Source organism: Parus major, chromosome 5 (genome assembly GCF_001522545.3).
Source record: "Parus major isolate Abel chromosome 5, Parus_major1.1, whole genome shotgun sequence".
Lineage (NCBI taxonomy): Eukaryota > Metazoa > Chordata > Aves > Passeriformes > Paridae > Parus > Parus major.
The window spans coordinates 47127563-47150480 of record NC_031774.1 but is presented as its reverse complement, the minus strand read 5'-3'; the positions used below and the strand labels follow the sequence as shown (position 1 = coordinate 47150480).

Below are 22918 nucleotides of genomic sequence, written 5' to 3'. Positions count from 1 at the left end.
TCCCATCAACTTGCTGGAAATGCCTCTTGGCCTGTGCTAACTCCAAACTCAGGCCTAGCACTTGTTTGGAAGAATGTGGCATGTGTCTGAAACTGTACTAAAAGTACAAGAATGTAAGTGTCTGATGGTCAGGTCTGTTCCCCAAAACTGCTCTGTGTACTCTGCTGCCAGAGTGAGCAGCAGAGGCATGGGAAAGTCATCACACAGCCCTGTGAGCTCCCACTCTGCTGGAAATCTGAATTTTTTTTTAATAATACTCAATTCCAGGTGATGCTGATAGGCTTTCACAACTACTTCTCAGAAATGAGGGAACTGGAGACCCTGATGTGGACTAAGACAAGGCAGTTCAATAAACACCTTTCAAAACTACTTCAAGTCACAGACTGTGAGACCCCCGTGTACTTAGCACTGATGTGTTTGGGTGGTCTCTCCTGAGCAGTCCTGTGCATTTGCTGAAATTGTGTATGCTCATTTTCACAGTAAATGTGAGTGCTTATGTTCAAAAGGCTGCTCTTCATTAAGGAATTGTGCAATTCCTTAGATGATACCAGACACACTTCAAAGATGAGCACATAGAAACTACCATGAAGCATAAAATATGAAAGTTTAATTCCATTATGTTGTAACATGAATGAACTCAAATGCAATTTAAAATGTGATACAACTTACTGTGGAAGCATAGGCAGTGTCCATCATCTATTTCCCCTTTTCTCCTTAAAAATATTGAAACCAAGATTTTTATTATGATTCAGAAAATCTGTCACTAGTTCCAGGATCCAGCTGCTTGCTAAGTGTGGCCTGACACTGCAAGCTGGAATCAGCTGGCAGAAAAAGGCCATTGGAGAGCTTCCTTTGGCAGGTGGATCCCTTGCTGAGAAAGGCTCGGCACCCAAAGCCAACATCATGCAGCTCTCCTTCCAAGAACTGTGCAGAGGCAGGCAGAGAGAACAGGAAGAGATGGAGGTGATAAAGAACATAACTCCCCACTCCTCAGACCTGGCAGTGATGCTAAAGCAGAGCATGACTGCAGTAACACCACTGCCAAATTAGTGCCGAGCCAGAGAGATATAACCAAATCTTAGGTGATCAATTCATTCTCAAAGACAGTGCCAGACAAAAGGGAAACTCATATTTTTTGATTGCTAAAAATTTTTAGAAGTTATTTTACTGACAAATCAGAATGATGAATATAACCTGATAAAATAATAATTATAAAAGTTCTCAAAGGGCCAGATGGATGAATTTAGGAGTTGTTTTTGGCATGGTACCCAGATATGAAATCTGCTTACAATTTTTCTTTATCCACGACTGCATGAAATGCTCCTTTTGCTGCATGTGAGTCTGTTGTCCTTAAGTGTCAACAGCTCAGTGGCCACAAGCACAGCAGGAAAACTAAGCTCCACAGGAACAGCAGGCCCACAAGGGACATCCTTGGATAGTCCTCAGAAACATGCACTCTTCCTTACAGTTTTGCAGGCAACTGACTGCCCAAGAACCTGACAAGAGTGTTTTCCTCTCCCTGGTCAGCTTCTCAGCTGCTTTTCCTCTGTTTTCCCTGGTCTTTGGTGCCACCAGTCAGGCTCAGATGCTGGAAGGGATGTCCCTTAACCTCACTGGCACTTAGGAGGGCACAACAATTTTCATTTTCTGTCACTTTTTTTAATACTGGAAGTTACACATGCCATCTCTAAGTTCTTGTACCATTGTTATTAATTCAGGGTTTTAGTCTGTAGTCTTAACTACTTGAGTTTGATGTATCTTTTGAAAAAAAGAAATTCAAGCTAAGATAGATTTTGAGAGCAAAATTTTGATCTTGAATTCTACCTACTGTTACTTATTTTCACCAGTGTTTTATTTGAATTTTTTTTATAAAACTTCTAACAACTAGTTTTGAAATCTTTGGTAGTGTCAGGTATGTATTCAGCTGAGAACTTCATGGAAAATATATCAGGAAAATCTGAGCTGTCAGTAACAGATTATTCATATTGAACATTACAATGCTGTCTGATTGACTCAAATGGAATTCACATCAGGCCTTACTTGCTTGTATGCTGATGGAAACACTTTTTCATTCAATGTTAAGAGATTAAGTACAGAAAAAGTAGAAAATGTAAAATATTGTCTTCTGAACACTGATGAAATAATCATCCAAGGTAAAATGTTTGCTGTGAGAAAAGGAATCACACCTGATAATAAAAGGACTTTATTTTTTTTCTGAGCTATAACACAGAAGGAAGAAAGCAGATTTGATTCTGCTTATACAGCTTTCTTCTAGCAGACTGTGAGTTTATACGAAATTTCAATTCAAAGATTCCTATTGCATTGGAGAAAGAAGCTGAAAACAAAGTAGGAAAGGTCTAGTTTCTCTTCTCAGTTCTGTCACAGACTTTTGCTTTAGGCTTCAGCTTTTTTTTCTTTCTTTTAGTCATGCTGGTTTTTGAAATGGCAGCCTAAAGCACTTTCATTATTCAAGGGGAAAAGGATGAAATATTTGTAAGACTTTGAGAGTATATTTGGGAAGCCCTCTACAGAAAAAGCTAAAATTACTGAAAGGAGTTGATTTTTATTCTACTTACACCAGTTTTGCAATTATACCTTACCTATTTCCTGATTTTAATTAAGTTACATATGTCAAGTCAATTTAGATGAACTTTTGTAGACATACTTTGAATGATACATCTTTACAGGGAAAAAAGAAATGGCTGCATGAGTATTTATCAGACAGTGTACACATTTATCTTGCTGATCTTTTGTTTTTGTAGTCAGAAATCATTTGCCATGGAAATCACTGAAATATAACTTGCAAAGCCAGCATATAATAACCAGATGACCAAGCAGCAACTGAAATATGATAATCTCATGACCAAGCAGCAACAGAAATAATTTAATGATATGGGATGAAACTGCTCCTGTAAGGAGGAACCAAGGCACATTGCATAACTGGAGAAAGTAGTAGGGAGAAAGATTATGAAATTATTTGTTAATTCCTTCCATATAGCTCATTATCAGGCCAATGGGAAGAGCCTGTTTGTCAGTCCTTTATATGACTCCCCTGGTTCCTGGAGCAAGAATCCCCCTGTCACAGCCACCACTTATCCCAAAGCATCCAGGAACTCCACACTGTCTTCTGTGCAATTCCCCTGGATGGCTCTCCTTCTGCAAAACCACACAAAATTTCTGGTTTGGCCTTGCATTTCCCTGTGTTCTGGGGACACAGCCATTTCTAACAGGAATGTGCAGTGAACTGCTTTCCTCTCCCTGTGTTTTCACAGACCTGCTGCCTGGCTGACATGCAGGTGATGCCTATGTGTGGTGATTCACCTTCATTTTCCTTCGCCTTCAACAGAAGCAAAATATATTATCCAAGAGTCTCTAGTTCTGGCACCTGTGACCTAAAGGAATTCTTCAAAGGACTGAGTGTGACTGACAGATTCATTAACCATGCTGATCAGTCTGGAATTGCTGGGAAGCTGATTCTTTGAAAATGATCATTTGTGGGTTTGCTGTAACTGCTGGTCTTAACCTTGTCTAGGAAGACACTTGGGCCAGGGTCAGAGGATCTGGTGCCTGGGAACTGTGAGCAGGGACAGAAACAACTTTCCATGCTGTCCCTGACATGCTGAGTTCTGCTGCATCTCCTGGGAGAGAGGAATCACTGCAGCAGCTTTGATGTTCCCAGAAATTCTTCTCAAGAAACAGTGGTATCCTTCAGATGGTTAGCCAAGCATTAGGACTGGGCTGAAAGAATAATGCTATCTATGTAGGCAGGCCTAGGCTTGAGAAAAATATCTTGTCTTTGCAAAAGTTAAGCAACAGCACACTTGCTATTCCTGAAACTTGGTCATTTTACATAATGCTGCAATAAACTTTCTGGGTACTTGCACATATCATGAAAAAAACTCCTCTCTGTATTCTGTATTCTGACAAACCCTGCCTCTGTCTTGTAAGAGAGAGCAGTTACATAGCAATAACAATGACGGTTGATTCCTATGTGTAGATAAATTGAAAGTTTACCCGGGGCAAAATCATGTACATTCAATGGAAATAATTAGTCATTGCTAATTAGGATAAGTGTCATGCACCTCATCCTTAAATAACCTTCTAAATAGCTAAATTGTGCCTGTTTCAGCTTCCTCTGAGAGGGATCCCAGTGAAAGATATGTATGATATGTATGTAACTCATGCTTATCCTCTGAATAGATAACACAAGGGATTAAGACCTCTTTTCTCCCCAGTTAGCATTTTGCTGTGGAAAAGCTTGCCTATTTCATTCTTCTATTTTTTTTCTTATTTTAGTTATTTTTCAAGCCATTCTATGCCTTGCTTTTCACTTTAGTAATTTCTAAAATACTCATCAAAGGTCCCTCAAAAAGCTAACCAGTGCTCAGAGCCCAGCAAATAATGGCATTTAGGGCAGGGTGGAGCTGTACCTGAACAAACTTGCTGCTGCCTTGGGTACTCAATTAGATGGCATTGGTGCATCAAGGTATCCTGTGCAGAAAGTTCAGTGGGACAGGGCATCTGTGTTTTTGTCTTTTCTTTGCTTTTGCATGTTCTTCTCATGTTTTCAGGAACTCATTCACCACAGTTATTGGTAAAACTCTTTTACTTACAGTTTAGTTTGAGCCAAGAGCAGCCAAGTCCCTGGTCTTTCTTTCCCTTTAGAGCTGGCTAGGTGCTGGCATTGTTCTGGCTGTGTGATGGGAAAAAGACTTTAAATATTTGATATCCAGGAAAGAAAGAGTTTATTCAATCTTTGCTTTGCAAATAACTCTTATTTGCCCTGTTTAATCTTTACCAGTGGACGCTAATAATACTAGGAAGCAAATGAATAAGAGGGGAGAAGCATTGTGAAAGAAAAGTCCGGCACAGTAAGTACCACATTATACTTTCTTAGAAGTCTTTGACTGTGTGCTGTGTGTGATCCCTGCTATTTACTGGTAAGATTAACTTGTTTTGTAGAGTAATTGGAAATTATTTTAGCTTCTGGAAGCATGTCCTGAATGTTTGAAGGAGAATTCATTCAGTAATCCAGCTCCTAGCTACAGTGACAGGATGACAGGGTTATGAGGTCCAAAATGAATACCCAACAATCAATACCAAGATAAGGAAAAAACCCCTTGTCTCTGCTCCCAGAGGAATAAATTTAGTTGAACTCTCAATGTCCCAACTATTCCAGGCTGATGCAGGATCAATGAGAGCAGCTTCATTTCTGTCTAGTATGACTAAAGACCAGGCTACTTGCAAGTAGCCAGGAAGAGAAATCAGTCTCTCCCAAAGGCAGATTTGGGGAATTATGAAACGAGTTATTACCAGAACAAAAATGAATTATCAAGAGTTTGAATGCCTTTTTTTTTCCTCAGTGTTTATACCCAGCATTTTAGACATGCTGAGCATAGCTCCCATACTCAGCACTTCAACAGCTTTTATCTCCAGTTTTTCATAATGGACATTTAGAAAAGTTCATTTGGAAATAACCACTCCCCATAGTGTGTCTGGTGCAAGACCTGGACCTGGCTTTAGACACACAGCCTGAGGCAGATTCTGAGCAGAATCTCATTCTTCAGAATAAGTATACAGCTGCTATGAACAGTATTCAGACAATCCCTATTTCCCTGAGGGCCAGTGCTTGCTTCATGAGTTTGAGTTTCTGTCATTTGAGATAATTTAGGTGAGGCCCTATATGGAGAGCATTCTTCTCCAGTATGTCACAGGATTATTCCACCAAAAGGATGGAAGAAAGACTGTGGGGTTATGATGATTTAGCTTCTGTCAGTTGAAGCAAAGGGAAGGGTCATCAAGTTTCATATACACAGCAAGGCAGATGCCACTGTAGCTTTTCCTAAGCTCTTGAGTCTTGAGCTTTGCAATATTATGTATAGTTTATGCGCAATATAGAGCACATTGTGTAAATAAACTTTCTTGATTTAGCCTCAATTTGCTTGAACACTTAAGGTAAAATGGTGAAATAATATAAGTCTTGAGTCAGAGCTGTTATATAAGAGTCAGAAATATATAAGCAGTTTAAAGGCTGAGCATTTAGGTGGATTTTATACACTGCTATAACTGACTATCTCTGCAGTGCCTGAAAACCAAAGTAATAACAAGACCATGGGTATCACAGAAACATATCAGCAAAAGTTGGTCACTCTGCCAAAGTACTTACCAGATAGATGGGTGCCAATGCATGAACTCAGCCAGGTACCCCAAGGTACTTAAGAATGCACTGAGGCCATGCTGGTCAGAAGCAAGGACTATTTCACACATAATACCTCAGGAAAGCTGATTCTTCCCTTTGCTCCTTGGTCAACTGACTAGAAATAGACTGCCCAGAGGCCAAGTAGAACAGCATTTCCAAAAAGAATAATAGTTCTAATGATTGACATCTGAAAATCAGTATGTAGAATAAAAAATCTTTTTATTCAGTAAAGAAAAACTTCTCTAGACCTAAAAGTTGCTCTGTTCTTTCTTAACAGGACTATTCAGGACAATGAAGTCTGCACTGTATTTGTGTTTGCTGCTTTTTGGACTTCAAGTCCAGGGTCAACAGCAGGAACAAGTACACCATTCCCCAAAACACCAGTCCCAGGCTGATGTTGAAAACTTGCCTCATGTCAAGCTAGCCCCCAGCAACGCTGACTTTGCATTTAAGCTTTACAGGCAGATCAGAGATGATTTTGGAGATGGGAACATTTTCTTCTCTCCTTTGAGTATCTCCACTGCCTTTTCAATGCTCACCCTGGGGGCCAGATCAAACACTCTCAGAGAGCTGCACAAAGGCCTTGCCTTCAACCTGACTCAGCTGGAGGAGCAGGAGATTCATGAAGGATTTCAGCGAATCCTCCAGCTGCTGAATGACCCTCACCGAGAAGTCCAGTTGAACATGGGCAATGCCCTGTTCATAGATAACCACGTGGAATTGCTTCAAAACTTTTTGGATCATGTCTCAAATTTTTATTATGCTGAAGCTATTTCTACCAACTTCAAGAATCCTCCAGAGGCTCTAAGGAAAATCAATGACTATGTGGAAACAAAAACACATGGCAAATTTGTTGACTTATTGAAGAGTCTTGATCCAGAAAATGTGATTGTTCTCATTAACTACATTTTCTTTAGAGGTGAGTGACAGACATGAGTAGCAGCTATACAAATAAGATCTGGAAGTTCTAAGAAACAAAACTTTTTCACTTTTTTTCATCCTATAATCTAATTTAAAACACATCTTTCTATTTTTAAATTACACAGGAAAATATTTCAAATAATCATTTTCTATATGAGAAATTTAAAAAAGAATGAAAAAATAGAAGAATCAGCAGAAGTAATATAAATTTTAAGCCAGGTTCAGAGCTGAAGACATTCAGAATTTATGACCATTTGTTGGAAGGCACGGGTGTTTGGCTGTGCAGGACATGGTCAAACACAGACGACACCTGCATGAAAGAAACAAACCTGAACCTTGTATAGTTGGAGTCTATGAAAGATTTACTATTATCTGAATAAAAGCTCATCTCTTTTCCACTGCAAGCCTCAAACTATACTTTTCTTGTGTAATTTTTATTAAAACCATTGAAAAGAGGTTTCTTTCCAAGGCCAGGGATCAAGAATCCTTAAATTGACGTAAGCTTGTTGCTTTCTCTACAGTTCAAGTACATTATTTTAAGCATCAATTAATGTGGCACAACTTTATTATTCCTTTTTTAAAATTCTATACTCATTCTTTTTTTCAAAGGCTCCTGGGAAAGACCTTTCAACAATTTCAACACGAGAGATGATGACTTCTTTTTGGATGCTGAGAATTCTGTTAAGGTCAAAATGATGCATCAAAACGAGGACTTTAATGTCCACAGGGATGAGAAGTTATCTTGTTGGGTAGTAGAAATCCCATACAAAGGAAATGTTACTTCATTTTTTGTTCTGCCTGATGAAGGGACAATGAAACAGGTGGAAGATGCTCTGCTAAAGGAAACAGTGGCTAATTGGTTGAGATCATTTGAAAAAAGGTAATATTTTAATTGGAGCTTTGTTTAAATATTGAACAGGCCAAAACTCCTCATCCAGGAAAGGTAAAACTTAGGATACCATGATGAATTGCTAAGTACAGCTCTGAGGAACAAGCACTACTGAGCTCCTTTAACCCAGACAAGGTATCATGTGAATTCATACCAAAGGGGAACCCTCTCAGCTCCCCCAGTCACAGCTCCCAGTTGAGAGGATCCTGCAGATGGGTAGATTGCCCTCCAGAACCTGCCTTCAGTAGGAGGAAGCCAGTTAAAGAGAAAATACAATTTATTTTTCTCCAGTCTGGATAATATTTTCCAGTCAGTCATTTTCATAAACCATCACCCTACCCCTGCACCACAGATCAGACTGTGGCTGGTGGGACAGATACCTCAGTTTCTCATTCTTTAACATGAGATTTATCACTGCCTTAGGAAGTCAAGCCTTAGCTCCTTGGGTATTTAGGATAGATATATAACTGCAAGAGATATTGATTCAAGGGATCTTGCAATAACAAACTCACATTTTTATTTATTTTTGAAAAGGAACATCTACTTGGATCTTCCACAGTTCTCCGTCTCGGGCTCCTATGATGTTAAGAGCCTGTTTAAGAAAATGGGTGTGACAGAGGTGTTCAGTGATCAGGCTGATCTCTCTGGAGTGGCAAAAAATCTTCTTCTGAAGGTTTCCAAAGTAAGTATGCAAGCAACGATGATAATCAAGAGATTTTTCTGCCTTGTTTTTATGCAGTTTTAATCCTACAAATAGGTTGATGCTACCCCTAGAGTGCAGTCATTGCTTAATGATGGTAATAAAGGAAGGAAAAGGTTAGGCATTAAATAGCTGTTGTTCCTAAGTTTAATACTAAATTGTCTTAATATCAACAACACAGTGATCCTACAAACTTAGCTGAAAGTCTCTGAAGAAGAAAACAACCAGAAAGCATAGCAGGATTAATTTCACAAAAAGCTGGTATTAAAGAAGTAATGCATGACAAGAATCATATTTATGACTTTAAGTCTGGGAATAATCATTCTTATACTATGTATGCACCTTTCATTTTTACATTGTCTGAGCACTTCAGAATTTATACGGACAACAGAGTTATGGGACAGGGATAGCCCCATTTCACAAACAAGAAATGAGTATGCAGATAAACAAAATGATTTCTCTAGAGTCCCGAGGAGTCTATGCCTTGTGTCATGAGGGAGGTGAGCCTTCCCTCTATTCTTCACTTGTGAGACTGCCTCTGGAGTTCAACACATCCAGTTTGGGGCTCCTGAGTACAAGGGACATGTGGGCACCCCGGGGCAGTGAGTGCAGTGGAGGGTGGGCAGGATGGCTGAGGAGGGGCTGGGAGAGCCAGGGTAGCCAGTCAGAAGTGAGGGTGAAGGCGGGGTTCTTAGCCCTGGCTACAGATATTTATTAGAAAGGTGCAGACAAGATGGAACACAAACTCTTCTTGCAGATGAACTGTGATACATCAAGAGAAAACACAAAAAATATAGAAAATGGGATATTCAGATTGGGTATTATGTAAAAAATTTCACCATGAAGGTGATCAAAAACTCATATGGGTTACTTAGGAAATTTTCATCCTTGTAAATACTCACATCCTGACTGGATTATGTCCTGACTAACCTCATCTGGTGTCAGAGGTGACACAGTGCAGGGGGGTTGGTGGCATTCAATGGCCTCTAGAGGTCCTTCCATCATATATTATTTGTGATTCCTCACATTCTCCCCTGTGTTATGTGGAAACACCTGGGTTGTAGATATGGGACTGATGCCTGGAAAGCCAAGTAAATTGGTGAAGGGTAAGCAGAGACCCATGAAAGGAAATTTTAGATATGTTGCAGACAATGAAGGAAGAAAACAGAGGACTGTCCAAAACCAATGAAATAGCTCATATGAATTCCTAAACACAAATTTTCTATACCTACCACAGAAAGCCTTGAAAAATCTTATCCCTGGCCTGTGTTACAGAAGGGCACTCTATAAAGCCTGTCACTATTGTTTTTGCAGAGAGAATTATTTTGCTTACACAGAAACTGATGCAAAATGAAAAATGTCTTCTTTTGTGTCCAGTATTAAGGACAAACTATTACTCTAAGAAAAAAAAATATCTTCTGTGTTGCTCAATCTCTGCAAGCAGGCATATTTGACTCTGTTGAAGAAAACTGTTTTTGAACTCAGAGCAAACTTTGCTTGTCTTGGGCAGATAGTGTCTTGGACACTAGTATTTTTTTTTCCACACCAGCTCATGCATTCATCCTGTGTTTTCTTTTAAGAATTATTGTCTCACAGTGTTAAAAGCAAGCAAATTTTTCTCCAGCTGCTTCCCTCTCTTCAGCTCCTTGATTGTAATCTCTGTTTTCCTTGCAGGCTATTCACAAGGCCACAGTGGATGTCAGAGAGAATGGCACAGAGGCAGCTGCAGTGACTGTGATAGAAATAGTACCATTAAGTTTACCTTTTCCTCCTCCTCCTCACATCAACTTCAACAAGCCCTTCCTGATGATGGTTATTGATAAAACCACTGATGCTGTGCTCTTCCTGGGGAAAATTGTGAACCCAATTGCTAGGAAAGACTAGCCCAGAGCACTTAAATTCTCCAGGGCAGAGAGGAGAGCTTGTGCACATCTCAGAAATTTCTTTGCAAATTAGGACTAGAACTGATCTGATGCATAATTAACAAATAAATAAACCTGCTGATAAGTTCTTCTTTACTTCAAAACAGAAATTTGAGTACAAATATTATCATTTTTACAAAATTACTCAGCCCAAGTAGGCAGCCATGACGTCTTCATATACATATGTACATATATTATATGCACATATACATATATATATACATATATATTTTTTTTCTGTGTAGTTATCATGGTGTCAGGGTTTTTTTGTATGCAGATACAATTTCCTGCTGTTGGCTGAAAAACTTCCTGTGTCTCCCATTTCTTGTCCTCGCCTCACAAACCATAAGTCTATCCTTTTCAGCTGGGGAACTCTTCTTTCCCTCCCTCTCATTCCACCGTGAATCCCAGAAGTCTCCTTCATCTTTGAAGTCCTTCCAGGGGAAGGGAAACAGAGACATAGAGCTGACCACTTTCCTCTCCTAGATGGTGGATGCTACTTGGTAAAGAACAATCCTTTTCCTTCTAGATTGACATCTGCCTTCTACCAGCTTCAAACCTTGCTCCCTTCTGCACTTATTATTTGCTGCAGAGCAAGGGGCCCAACATTTCTGGCAAGGCAAGAATTTAGTTTTTGTGTCAGTGAAAGCTGCACATCATTGCACAAATTGTCATATTTAATGGTCTTGTACATGCACAGTAAAGCATGGGTTCCTAGGAGAACCAGATGTGACAAAACTCATCCTCTGCTCCCAGAAACTGGTGACAGCAGCTGGAGTCCACATGCCAGCTGATCATATTGACCTCCATTCTGTTCAGTGCCTCCAAGAGGATTCTCTCCACTAAGCTGACGTTCAGGGTGCAGAAAAGTGACTTGGGCACCTTCCTGAGGGCTGAGTAGGCAGAAGCCAACATTACCAACTGCACCATGTAAAGGGAAAGTTGTGCTGCAGCAAGTTAATTAAATTAACTGGCAATTAAAAATAGAGTAGGATAGTAGTAAAGACATAGTTGAAACCACCTTTCCCCCAACCTCTTCCTTGTTCCAGGCTTAATTTCACTCCCAACTCCTCTACTCCTCTCTCTGAGTGGTGCAGGAAAGCAGACACAGGGGCCATTGAGGTTAGTTTATAAGGCTTCATCTCTGCCACTCCTTCCTATTCCTGATCTTCCTCTGCTCCAGCATGAGGACAGTTGACAGACCCTCAGGAACTGCTCTGGCATGGATCTTTCCTGCAGGATCCAATCTATCAGGAATAGACTGCTCCAGAGTGGTCTTCTCTCCATGGGGTTGCAGATCCTGCCAGGACCCTGTTCCAGGGCAACCTCTCCACAAGCTGTAACTCCCTTCTCGGCCTCACCCACTTGCTCTGGCGTGGGGTTCTCAAGCAGTGTGGGTTTCTGCTCCACCACAGTCCTCCACGGGCTGCCCCAAGGGGCACAGCTGCCTCACCTGGGCCTTCTCCAGGGGCTGCAGGGCAATCTCTGCTCTGGAGTCTGGAGCACCTCCTGCCCCCTCTTCTGCACCAATCTGAATGTCCGTGGGGCTGCTTCTCTCTCTTGTTATTTCAGTCCTCCCTGCCACAGCTGCTACACAGCGTGTTTTCCTTTTTGTTGAATGCTTTGCCCAGAGGTGTCACCATCCTGGCTGCTGTGTGCTGTGCTGGCTCTGTTGGAGCCCTCTGGAATGGGCTGGAACTGGTCATGTCCAGCACAGGACAGCCCTGACCTCTCCTCACAGAGGCTGCCTGCCAGCACCTCTGCACAAACACCAGATACACAGAACCCAGCTGGGGCTCACAATGGGCAGCACCACTTCAGGGTTGGGTAGAATGCTTTGATGGTGCTAATGAACCATCAGGAGCTCCTTCAGAGTGTTCTCTCAGCACCAGCAGTGGAGGGCACCTTTCCAACACAGCCTGAGCTGAACCTCAGGACAGCTCAGGACACTGCTTCCTCCCTGGGTTTCCAGCTTCAGCTCTGCCCTCCTCCTCAGGAGGAGCTGGAATCAAAGCATCCACTGAGGGGACCTGGGGCTCCCTGACACTGCTGGAGGGCTTTAGCTGCTGGCTAGGCTGGGTCAGAGCTGCTAAACGCTTCTGCAATGTGGTTTGGTTTGGGAGAGCCCTGGCAGGTCATGTGGTAGAGAGAAAACCATAGTGTGCATTTTTGCAGTGAGAGATAATACAGCTTTTCATGTGAGCAAGCACAGACCTTTCCACAGTCCTTTGGGGAAAAAAACCCAACCTCTAGCCAACCTATTCACACAGACCTAGACTTGCTTAATGCAAAATATTTTCTCTATAATCATCCCTTTATATCCCCCATCTCCAGATTTTAAAGAAAGCAAGCTAGCAATGCTCCACGGAAAATCTGAGTCAGCTCTACCTGTCTAATGCATTTTCTCTCTCAGGAGAATAGAATCATTTCAGCATTGCTGAAGGGGCAAACGTCTGTTGTTGGAGACAAGCCAAGGATTTTAGCTTTGCACAGGGCTGCCAAGCTACAAGTCTCTTCATCCACAGCTACTAATACAGCTTGCTCCATCACTGCTCCCCTGCTTTGGGAGTGGTGAGGTTTAGGGGAGCAGTTAACTGTCTGCTACTTGAGACATGTTAAAGGGAAGACAAGGATGAAAATTAATAGGAAATTGTTCATATTGCCTCATTTGTTCCCTTCCCCTCTGCCCAATTCTACAAAATTAAACCCAGGAACAACCCCAGTTTTATTGTTTACTAGCAAATACTAGATAACTGAAATATAAACCTTTGTAAAAATTCTTAATTATCATCAGAAGTGTGAGATTTTCTTATGGAAAAGAGTGCAAGTTCTCTTCGTGACATTAGACACACTTGGTGTATAACGGGTTAAATGCACTTTTTTGAGGGTGGAAAATTTATTTCAGCTGAGACAATAGTTCCCAGCTATGCTTTTGTAAATTCCCTGCAACTACAAATAAGAACAATTTAAAAAAAAATTTAAAAAAATTTTAAAAAGCAGACATGATTTCTCAAATAAGCACTTAAGTTCAAAGACTTTGTTGGAAAATTAGATGGATTTTGGAAAGGAGCTTAAAGAGTTGGAAGAGAACAGGAGTGTTGAGCTGATTTGCTCAGTTATTTTAGCTCCACAGTGGAGCTAGAGGGAGTACAGAAAGAACATGATGATTTAACAGAAAAAGTGAAAGCTTTACAGATGTTCAGAAATTCTGCCTTAAAACCAAAGGCAATAAATAAAATGGGCCAGCTGTAGATATCCTGAATCAGCTCTGGCTGAAACTGAAATTCTACCAAGAGGAAAACATATCACCCTGAGCCAACTCCAGCCAACAGAGAAACTTCACATTTTCAGGAGCAACATGGAAAGATGAGAAGTGGGAGAGTAGCATCTCTCTGAAGAGTTCAAAGAACCCTTGGCCACACTTCAGTGTGCCAAAGCCCCTCATACTTCAGATATACTGACCCAAGGGAGAGAAAAGGTGGAGCCAGCACATGGAGTGGACTGCCCATGCCTTGTGGCCTGGTGTTATCAGGGATAACTCGCCTCACCTCATCCTCCACCAGCACAGCACCTACAGGTAACTAGTTAAAATGTCAAGAATATGCATTTTGGTCCTTGATGACTTCCTTTGTTAACTAAAAAAGTACCATCTACCCCTACCATACTGGAATATTTGGCATACAGGATGCAAAATGAGGGGTAAAACTAGACTGCATTAACTTTGCAATGTTTGACCTCCATTTTGCACAGAGTTTAACAGACAGGTCTCTCTGTGCATTCATTAGTCATCTGTCTCTGATGCTTTTGGTGTCAAGGACCTACCTGAGAAAAACATAATTCTGAAGTGTTTAGAGACAGCAGTACTGTAGCTGAAATCACAGGAGTCCTGACCTAAAACTTCCCACAGTCAGCCATAAGTGGGGATGGAGATTATCTGAGCAGTGCTTTTGTTTTGTATTTCCAAAAAGTCTGACCTGACATTCAGCAAAATTAAGGTTTTTGAGAAGCAATAGTGAATGTTGTAGGCAGCAAGCTGTCATATTTGAAAAGTAATTTATTGCACATCAAAGTTCCTGTGAACTCTCTTATGTGTCTGAAATGCACCTATTGAAATAAGAAGCATAAATAACCACCAAATCAGAAAAAAGTCTGAAAGAAAACCACTGTTGGCTCACATAAAATCATGTATTAAAAATGCACTGCAACAGCTTCTTATGTTGGATTCTTTTTCTGCTCTAGGTTTCTTCAAGCCCCTCTTTTTTTTTTTTTTTTGTTTGTTTGTTTGTTTGTTTGTAGGGTTGAAGTGCCTTCCAGTTTACTAAATTATCACTTTTGCAACTGCCTTGCAAGGCAATAAATGCATCTGGGATCAGGCCTATGCATCAAAGGAATTCCACAAGACTGTGGAGAAGGCCAATGCCCTTGACTTGGTTACAGAACCAGGTACAGCTACCCCACTTGGCATGCATTATTTCTAGTAAATCTGGAGACCCTTGATGACTAAGAATTCAAGCAAAAAATTTCTCATAAGCCCTTGGGAGAACTGCTGGCTTAGCCAATATCTATTACATGCACAATTACATGGATATTTTTGCCAGCTATATTTCTTTGAGGATGTGCCAGTACAGGCAGTATTAAAGGGACACATCAGGTTTTTAGTTTTTTAAGACTGTTAACTCTTGCCAGGTCTGTTCATGTTTTCATGAAAATTGTCAGTCCTCATTTGTAAATCTGTGAGTCATTAGGCAAGTATATCACATTTACATCAAAATTTTGCATGCCTATGTGCTGTGTGGATGTCAATGGGAGCTGAACTGATTGTGTGTACTGCAGGTAGGATTGATTTTAGTGTCTAAATATGGCACTGAAAAAGGAAACAGAAAATCACAACTTCTATGTAATTTAGGAATAGAGCCATTCCTTCCAAATCTCTGCAGGGTCTGTGGTGCTCACTCATGTACAGTGAATTTACACAGCCCTTTTTCAATTCTTATTCAAGAATGAAGTGCCCAAAGCTAAGCACTATCTATTCTGTTCTGTGAGGAATACTCTGCAACCCTGGAAATTCACCTTAACATCTAAAAAATCAATACTTGAAGTGCTGCAAAAGTGCTGTGGATGTTGAGAAAGTGGTCAAGCTGACCCTAATAGAGCAGTACATATGGAAGAACCAGGTCCCCAAAAGACCAGATGCCTCTAGGTCAAGATTGAGCTGCAGATTTCCTTGCTAGAGGCCCAAGTGTGCATATGGATGTGAAAGTGATAAAGCAGTATCAGGATTCCTTCTCTCTGAGAGCATCAATTCTGAACAATTTCCCATCTTGCAGGCTGTTTGGTGTGAGAATTCTTGGTAGCCTTGGTAAGGGTTGTAGGTGGGGAGTAGGTTGTGTGAAAGTCCTCTCATAACTTTTAAATTAGTTGGATGATATCAACAATTCCAAACTAAAAAAACCCCAACCAACTCTCTTAAATAAAATTCTGAGTGCCTGTCTCTTTCCCATCTATGTCCCTATCTCTTGCACTCCCTGTGCTATTACAAAAGGAAAGTGAATTAGATAAAAGCTAAACATGAGCCAGCTCTCTGACTCAGACATTGAACCACATATTGTAAGGGTTCAGGGGAAGAATTCTCAGTTGTACCAAGAAAAGAGAGAATTTATTAGTTTCTACTGGTTTCCAAAAATGAGACAGTTTGATCTGGAACAGATCTGAAACTCATGCAAGGGCCTCAGCAAAATTACAGAAACAACTAGAAAAACAATTCAGAAAACTTGCTTTCCTAAAACTGGAGACTTAAAGAAAATAATTTTCCATGCCTTTCACCAGAAATATTATTAGATAGTAAAACTTTCAGAGCACAAGTAATTATGAGTACTGCTTGGTGAATCCAGCCATCTGGTTACAGGATAAATATGCCATTGCAGAAATAGGATTTCTGTGGTCAAGAAAACCCTAAAACAAACCTGGCTAAACAGAGGTTCATTGAATATTTCCTAATGATTCCTCTTTTTCTCCATTTAGCTTCATTTTACACTGTTTCTCAAAGGTCTCATGAACAAAGAATTTCATTATAAAACGATCCAGGATCATGGCAAAATATCAGTTAAAGCCCAAATGAAGACCAAACTAAGTAAATATTATAGTTAGCCTCATAAGCACTGAGTGGCTGCCTGCCTGGGTGGTGAAATCCCATAGACATAGTAAATCTCTTGTTTATCTTACAGAAATGAAAATGTAGGAGGAATAGAAGGCCCTTTGGAATTACATGCTATAAAAACCCAGGAAAAATTCATTGGCATACAAATTTTTATTGGTTGCTATGTTTACATACACTGGAGGCCAGAAGAGGACAAATGCCTTAACAATACAGATGTAGTCTGGTCCCTTGTTTTTCATACAATGCTACAAGGGCAACACATCACTCACTCTCCTTGGAAAAAGCCCTTTAGCCTCTAAAGGTCTACTCTGAAAGGGAGAAGTTCTTCTCCCCTAGTTTTACTTCAAGTAAATGGCATATAATTACTGAACAGCATATACAGAATGGAAGCTTTTTCTTCCAGGGTATTTCTCCCCTTGTGCTGTGACATCAAGGTTTACAATTCCCTCAAAGGTGGTAACTTCAGCATCTTGCATAATTGGTGGGAAGGAGCAGGGTGAATCATTCTTTCAGCATTTTCCCCAGAGTGGTCATGTTTAAGGAGCCATTATACCTTAACTGAAATAAGACAATTTCCCTCTCTTCTTACCATAACAGAGCCTGATAATTCCTACTCCACTATTGAAACTATAATGGAAAACTATAAAACCCCCTACTTAGCTCTTTCTAAGGAGTAGTTTAATTGTGAAATGGTAGTGTTTGGGGGTTTGTGTTCAAGAGAGATTTTGAAGGAATAATTAGAGAGATTATCTTAAAATAAGTTTGTAAATCAGTGAATAAGGGGTGAAACATAAAGTAATTTTCTGGCAGCACAAATTGAAATGATTATAACAGGTGAATAAAAAGTGGGACTTGACCTATTCACACTAAATAGAAGACACTAGAAAAGGTCAGAGTTAGCAAAGAGTTTGGAAACAAAAAGAAGCAATTGCTAGTGCAGTAATCACAAAGTAAAGCCAGTCAAATCCAAAGGGTAAAAAACCCCTTGGGTCTGAAGGGGTAAAAATGTATTTCTGAAGCCCAGGCAGGAAACATGTGCCCCCTCAGATTCTGTTGACTTACTCATTTTCACAAGAGCCTGGCTGCTGGGTCCCAGGGGCAATGCCAGCCTGGGCTCCAGAGGGGCTGCCACAGGCACACAAAGGTCCCAAAGCAGTGAGCACTGTGACAGGGTGGTCAGGACTGGAAATGCACGGCTGTGGGTGCCACATCATTACTAAGGCAGCTGAACTCACTATTACTCCTGCACACAGACACCCAGGTTTCCCAGTCTCATACTGGATCACCCTAATTAACTCTGTGTTCTCCTAACAGAGTATCTGATATAAAGTTCTTTACATTGCAGTGTGTTCTTAAGCAGTAAGTACCATCCTTGGCCAGCAGTTACCATGCCTGCTCCTCTGGGCTGGTCTTCCTCAGCTGGTCTCCAAGAGCTTTTACCACACCTTGCACTTAGTTCTGCTCTCTGTGAACTCTGGGCTGTTTCCTCGAAGTCTTCGTCATGCTGAGCCCTGTGGAATATAGGAAGCAAAATTCTTAGGGATGTTTTAGAGTGGGCTAGTCAGACTAAGTAACTCTATCAATATTCAGTGTACTAAACATTTTCATTTCTCAATGTATCACTTAGAGGCTTCCTATTTAGCCTTAACTGAAGAGCATCTCATCATGAAGCCTTTGGTCTAAAGGCTTAATTAATCTTAAAACCACAAACTAGGAAGTTGTTCAACACTCAGATAGAAAATATACTAGGCATGATTTGCTAATTGTGATCAGCTTAGTGTCTGTCATTCAGTTAATTCAAAATAGCACATAAAGTATGCCTTCAGCTTTGTAATTACTATCTTAATCAAGCCTAATATTTCTCTATATTTGGAAATGTAACTGACTCAAATATTCTCTTTCTAGTAATCAGACATGGTGAAGGGAATAAAAGTGACACAGCTTCAAAGGAGAGGTTAAATTTTCAAGCATGAAATGCAATTTGGGAAAGGTCTCTCAAGAAGAAACATTGCATCTGTCACATATAACTAGCACCATAACTTGTCAGGATTTATGAAGAAAACAACTTAATTTGATATGTCTGAATTTGGAGCCATGCTGTTGGCTTTCCTCTGAAGGACTTTGAATTAGGAAAGCAGGGGAAGGAGAGTACTTGCTGCATCCTACCAGCCTTTTGCTAGAGAAGTTGTGTGGAAGTCCCTTTGCCCTTCATTTCTGGCATGAACCTCAGGAGACAGCACGAAACAGCAGAGCCATTGGGACCCAGGAGCACTCAGTTATTTTTGCTCTCTTGTGCTGGCATGCAGCTGTGCCCACAAGAGCAATGTTGTCACTGCTTGCTCTACAGCTACTGTATAAACTTTATTTGCTGTTTAATGTATAACAGTGTGTTCACTGTGTAAGCCTGTTCAAACAATATAAAGACAGTACAAAAAGCAAGAAAGGTCAAATGAATGTGATGGGGTCCTTCTGAAAGTGCCGTGGATACCATTAGATTTTAGTAGCTAAGAATATTAAACTCACATTAGCTATCTGTGTCATAGATTAACTCACTCAATTAATTAATTTATGCCCAGTTGATGAAGCTCATTAGGGCAATGACAGTCTACTCTGTACAAAGAACCTCTTCTTTAGCCAGCTAAAAAGGCAAATTACATTTTTGCTACCTTGAAGATGATTTTTAATTAAACTTTTAAACTTTTAGAGAAAGCAATAAACAAACATGGACCACTGAGCACAAATTGTGAAAAGATGTAGGATTTTTGGTAAAGTCTAATTCCCATCACTTGTAGATAACTAGGGTATGTAGTTCTTTGGTACCTAGATGGCTTCCACAGACTTCAGCTGGTCAGAACAGAGGCATTCACAGAGCATGAAATAGATCCAGGAAGTCTCACAGCAGAAAACCTAAAGAGATAATTGGGAAACTCAAAAGCAAATCTGCAGCTTCCAATGAATGGACATCCTTCCTCTGGCTGTTTTGGAGTCAGAGTGCAGAGGTCTGAGGGGCATGAAAGAATTCATGCCAATATGGAAATTTATGATCAGGGCCTTTTCTGTGAAGGTGACGGAGAGATGGGGAGGGGAAGGAGGGGAGGGGGGAAATGTTTAAGGGATAAAGATTCTTTGCCACCTCTGAGATCATTTAACCCTTCCCAGGAAGACCATCTGACACTGCAGGGACAGCTCAGGTAAGAGACAAGAGTTTCTTGGCATGGGACACCTTCCTAAGGTTTCTGCTGCAGCTCAAGACTCCTGCCACAGAGCAGCTTTCACCTAGTGCCTATCTGCCTAAAGTCACACACAGATGCACACATTGCTCCTCTTAATACTTCCTCATTGGGTTCAGACCCACCAGCAAAATCGATTTTCCTTCTAACCACACCTCCCAGCTACCTTCTTATGCCTAGCTCAGAAGTATCCATCCTAAAGCCCCATCCTCTTCAGGATGAAAAAGAAAAGCTACTTAGCAATAACTGCATTTTTTTGAAAGAATGATGCATATAAATATCCACTTTCCACTCTCAATTTCTTTCATCATGTATCATGTGAATCTTGGATCACAATCTGAGAAGACTTGAGAACATATGGCATTCCTGGCTGTATATAAATTTGTGATACAGGGCACTACCAAGACAAAAGTCTTGATGACAGATTCTATGATTGTTCCATGGGACACTACTGGTAGCTGCTTCCTTTACAGTTGTTATCTGATCCCCTGTAGGTAGCTTCCCATTTTGTGCAACTCCACATAACCCTTCTACTGCAGGAATAATTATCTGTGTTTGCACCCAGAGTCCTTCACAATCACCTTTGCCTAAAGCTCCTATTCCCAATACCTGTGCAGTAGTGTGCTGACTGGTCAAAACATGGAATATCTGGATAGCTGATCTGCAAATATTAAAGAACAGAGAGAAAATAGGAAAGAACAGGGGGAGCCCTCACTGGCGTCACAACATGCTGGAACAAATACATGGAAATTCCTGATGGAGCTCAAGGTGAAAAGCTTGACTTTGTGGTACCCTCAGTACTTGCAAATAGTACTAGGATGTTGCACTTTGCAATTATTCCTTACATCTTGTGCTTGTGATAGGGAACAGAGTCCAAGTGAGCAAACAGCACCTCCAGGAGGAGAGGTTTGTAGCAGACAGGTTAGAAGATTGCCAGGTAAGAAAGCTCAGGGGGTCCAACATGCTTTTTCTACAAGGGCAAGGCAGCACTGCATGAATTACAGTTCCACTGGTCCTTCCCCTTCCCTTTGCTCACAACTCACCAACTGCAGGAACTGTAAAAAAGTGTTGTTTCATGTCTAAGGGCAACAAAGGATATTAATTATGTGCTTTAGACACCTACAGATTGCAGTCCATCATCTTACAGGCTATCTCTGTTTCTTGTTGGTTTTCTTCCATTTCAGTTTTACTGGAAATTTCCCTTCTTGATCCTAACCAGAAATACAGCCTTCTTACTGCACTGTTTTTTTTCCAAATGTGAATTTAATTTATTGAGCAAACAACTGCACATTTCACATTACCAGATCACCTGCCTCTGCTTATGTTGCCCGAGTCCAAAAGACACAGGGCTTCCTCTGACTGAGGTGAGTGGTTTCCATCTCTTAGCTGGGACCAGCTGCTCTCTCACACCCATCAATATTGTTCTCCTTAAACACACCTGAAGATAACAGAAAAAAAACCCCAAAATGCAAACAGGTTTTGTAAGAATACTAATAGAAATATTTCATAGTAATAGATTATTACAATATTACATGCATCAATTGTGTCAACCATTCCTTGCACTTTCATGGAATTCAGGAGTTTCAGTCACCAGAAGCAGGACTCAGCTCTGCTGAAGCGAGTGTGCGTGGGATGGGAGCCTTTCCCCTTGGAGGCAGGTTGGTGCCTGTACATAGTCCTCCACACCCTTCCTTAATTCCCACTGGTCTCATCCCCAGATCTGCTCCTGAGTGAATGAAACACCATGCCAGAGCAATTCTAACAACTAGTTTCAGATCTGCCTTTGGATGAAAAACATTGTCAGCAAACCACTTTTCATTTTCTGAGTAAATGAGCTGAAAGTTTCTCCAAGAGATCAGCAGGTTTTGTCTGACCCCAGCTGAAAAGCAGCAAATTACTGAGCTGAGGCAGGTATTGTAAGAGTCAGACAATATTTTAAAGAAGCTTCTAAAATAGCGATCCAGTTCAGAAACTATCAAAATTAAATGCTTTTGTTTTTCATCTAAAAAGTATTTGGGAAGAAACTATTCAGCAGATTCAGCAAAAGCTTCAGAAGTTGCTCTGGGCAACCTGACACAACATGTCTGGATGAAGATGAGATTTGACAGGGGTATTTCACCTGTCAGAGGCTCTTCCCTCTTCACCATGCAGCTGACCTTCCCCTAACTAAAAAGTCTCTCTGCTTTTGTGAAAAAAGAAACACAGGCAATATCTACATTATTTGCTGTCCCTCAGGAATGATTATCTGTCCCTGATCTGGTTAATGTTTATGATAGAGTCTGGGTTCATAACGTTGTTCAACAGCTGAAAGGATATGAAGAACAGGACAGACTCTGTGCATTGGAGATAATTGACTAGACAAGGAATGAATATCTCTGAAAAAAGGCTACATTTAGACACAGCTACAGAGCATCAGATCTTTCACAAACTGAAACCTTCAGAGCCCCAAAAACCTGCTTTTTCCTTCTAGCTTGCCATCTCCAGTCACCTCCATGGTCACAATCTCCCAAAAGCTGGGTGAGTTTCTGAGGAATAATAAAGAAGGTAGAAAGTAAAAATAAAACCATACAAGTCTCATTATAAACAAAACAAGACTAGCAGTTAAACTTGGCATGAAAATGCATTTTTACGGTGTAAGAGATATTTCAAACCATTTTTCTTCACCAAAAAACATAGGGTAACTCCTGCCTGCTAATATCAGTGCACTATTTGGCCAGATTGTGTTGGATGTTGTATATGTCCAGGTTACTTGTGGTGATGGTCAAGACTAGCTGGATCTGTTTGCTACACGTCCACGATCACCATCATGTAAATAGTTGCAAAGTATACTCAATGTCAGCTAAAAACTGAGCTAAATCAATGCTGAATTTGCACAACTGGCTGTTTAAGTATTAGGAAAT

At 40.7% G+C, this 22918-nt stretch overlaps 1 protein-coding gene across 2 annotated transcripts; it reads left to right on the top strand.

The window, feature by feature from the left end:
* Positions 1 to 4343: 4343 nt before the first annotated feature.
* On the top strand, positions 4344 to 10741 carry LOC107205503 (alpha-1-antitrypsin-like). Of its 2 annotated transcripts, none has more exons than XM_015629921.3 (5): positions 4344 to 4940; positions 6477 to 7118; positions 7730 to 8000; positions 8544 to 8691; positions 10384 to 10741. In XM_015629921.3, the coding sequence occupies exons 2-5, from the start codon at positions 6491 to 6493 to the stop codon at positions 10591 to 10593; spliced, it is 1257 nt and encodes a 418-aa protein (XP_015485407.1). In that variant the 5' UTR covers positions 4344 to 4940; positions 6477 to 6490; the 3' UTR covers positions 10594 to 10741. The 2 variants fall into 2 exon arrangements, with proteins under 2 accessions (XP_015485407.1, XP_015485406.1); XM_015629920.2 differs by having other exon boundaries at positions 4346 to 4871.
* Positions 10742 to 22918: the final 12177 nt, after the last annotated feature.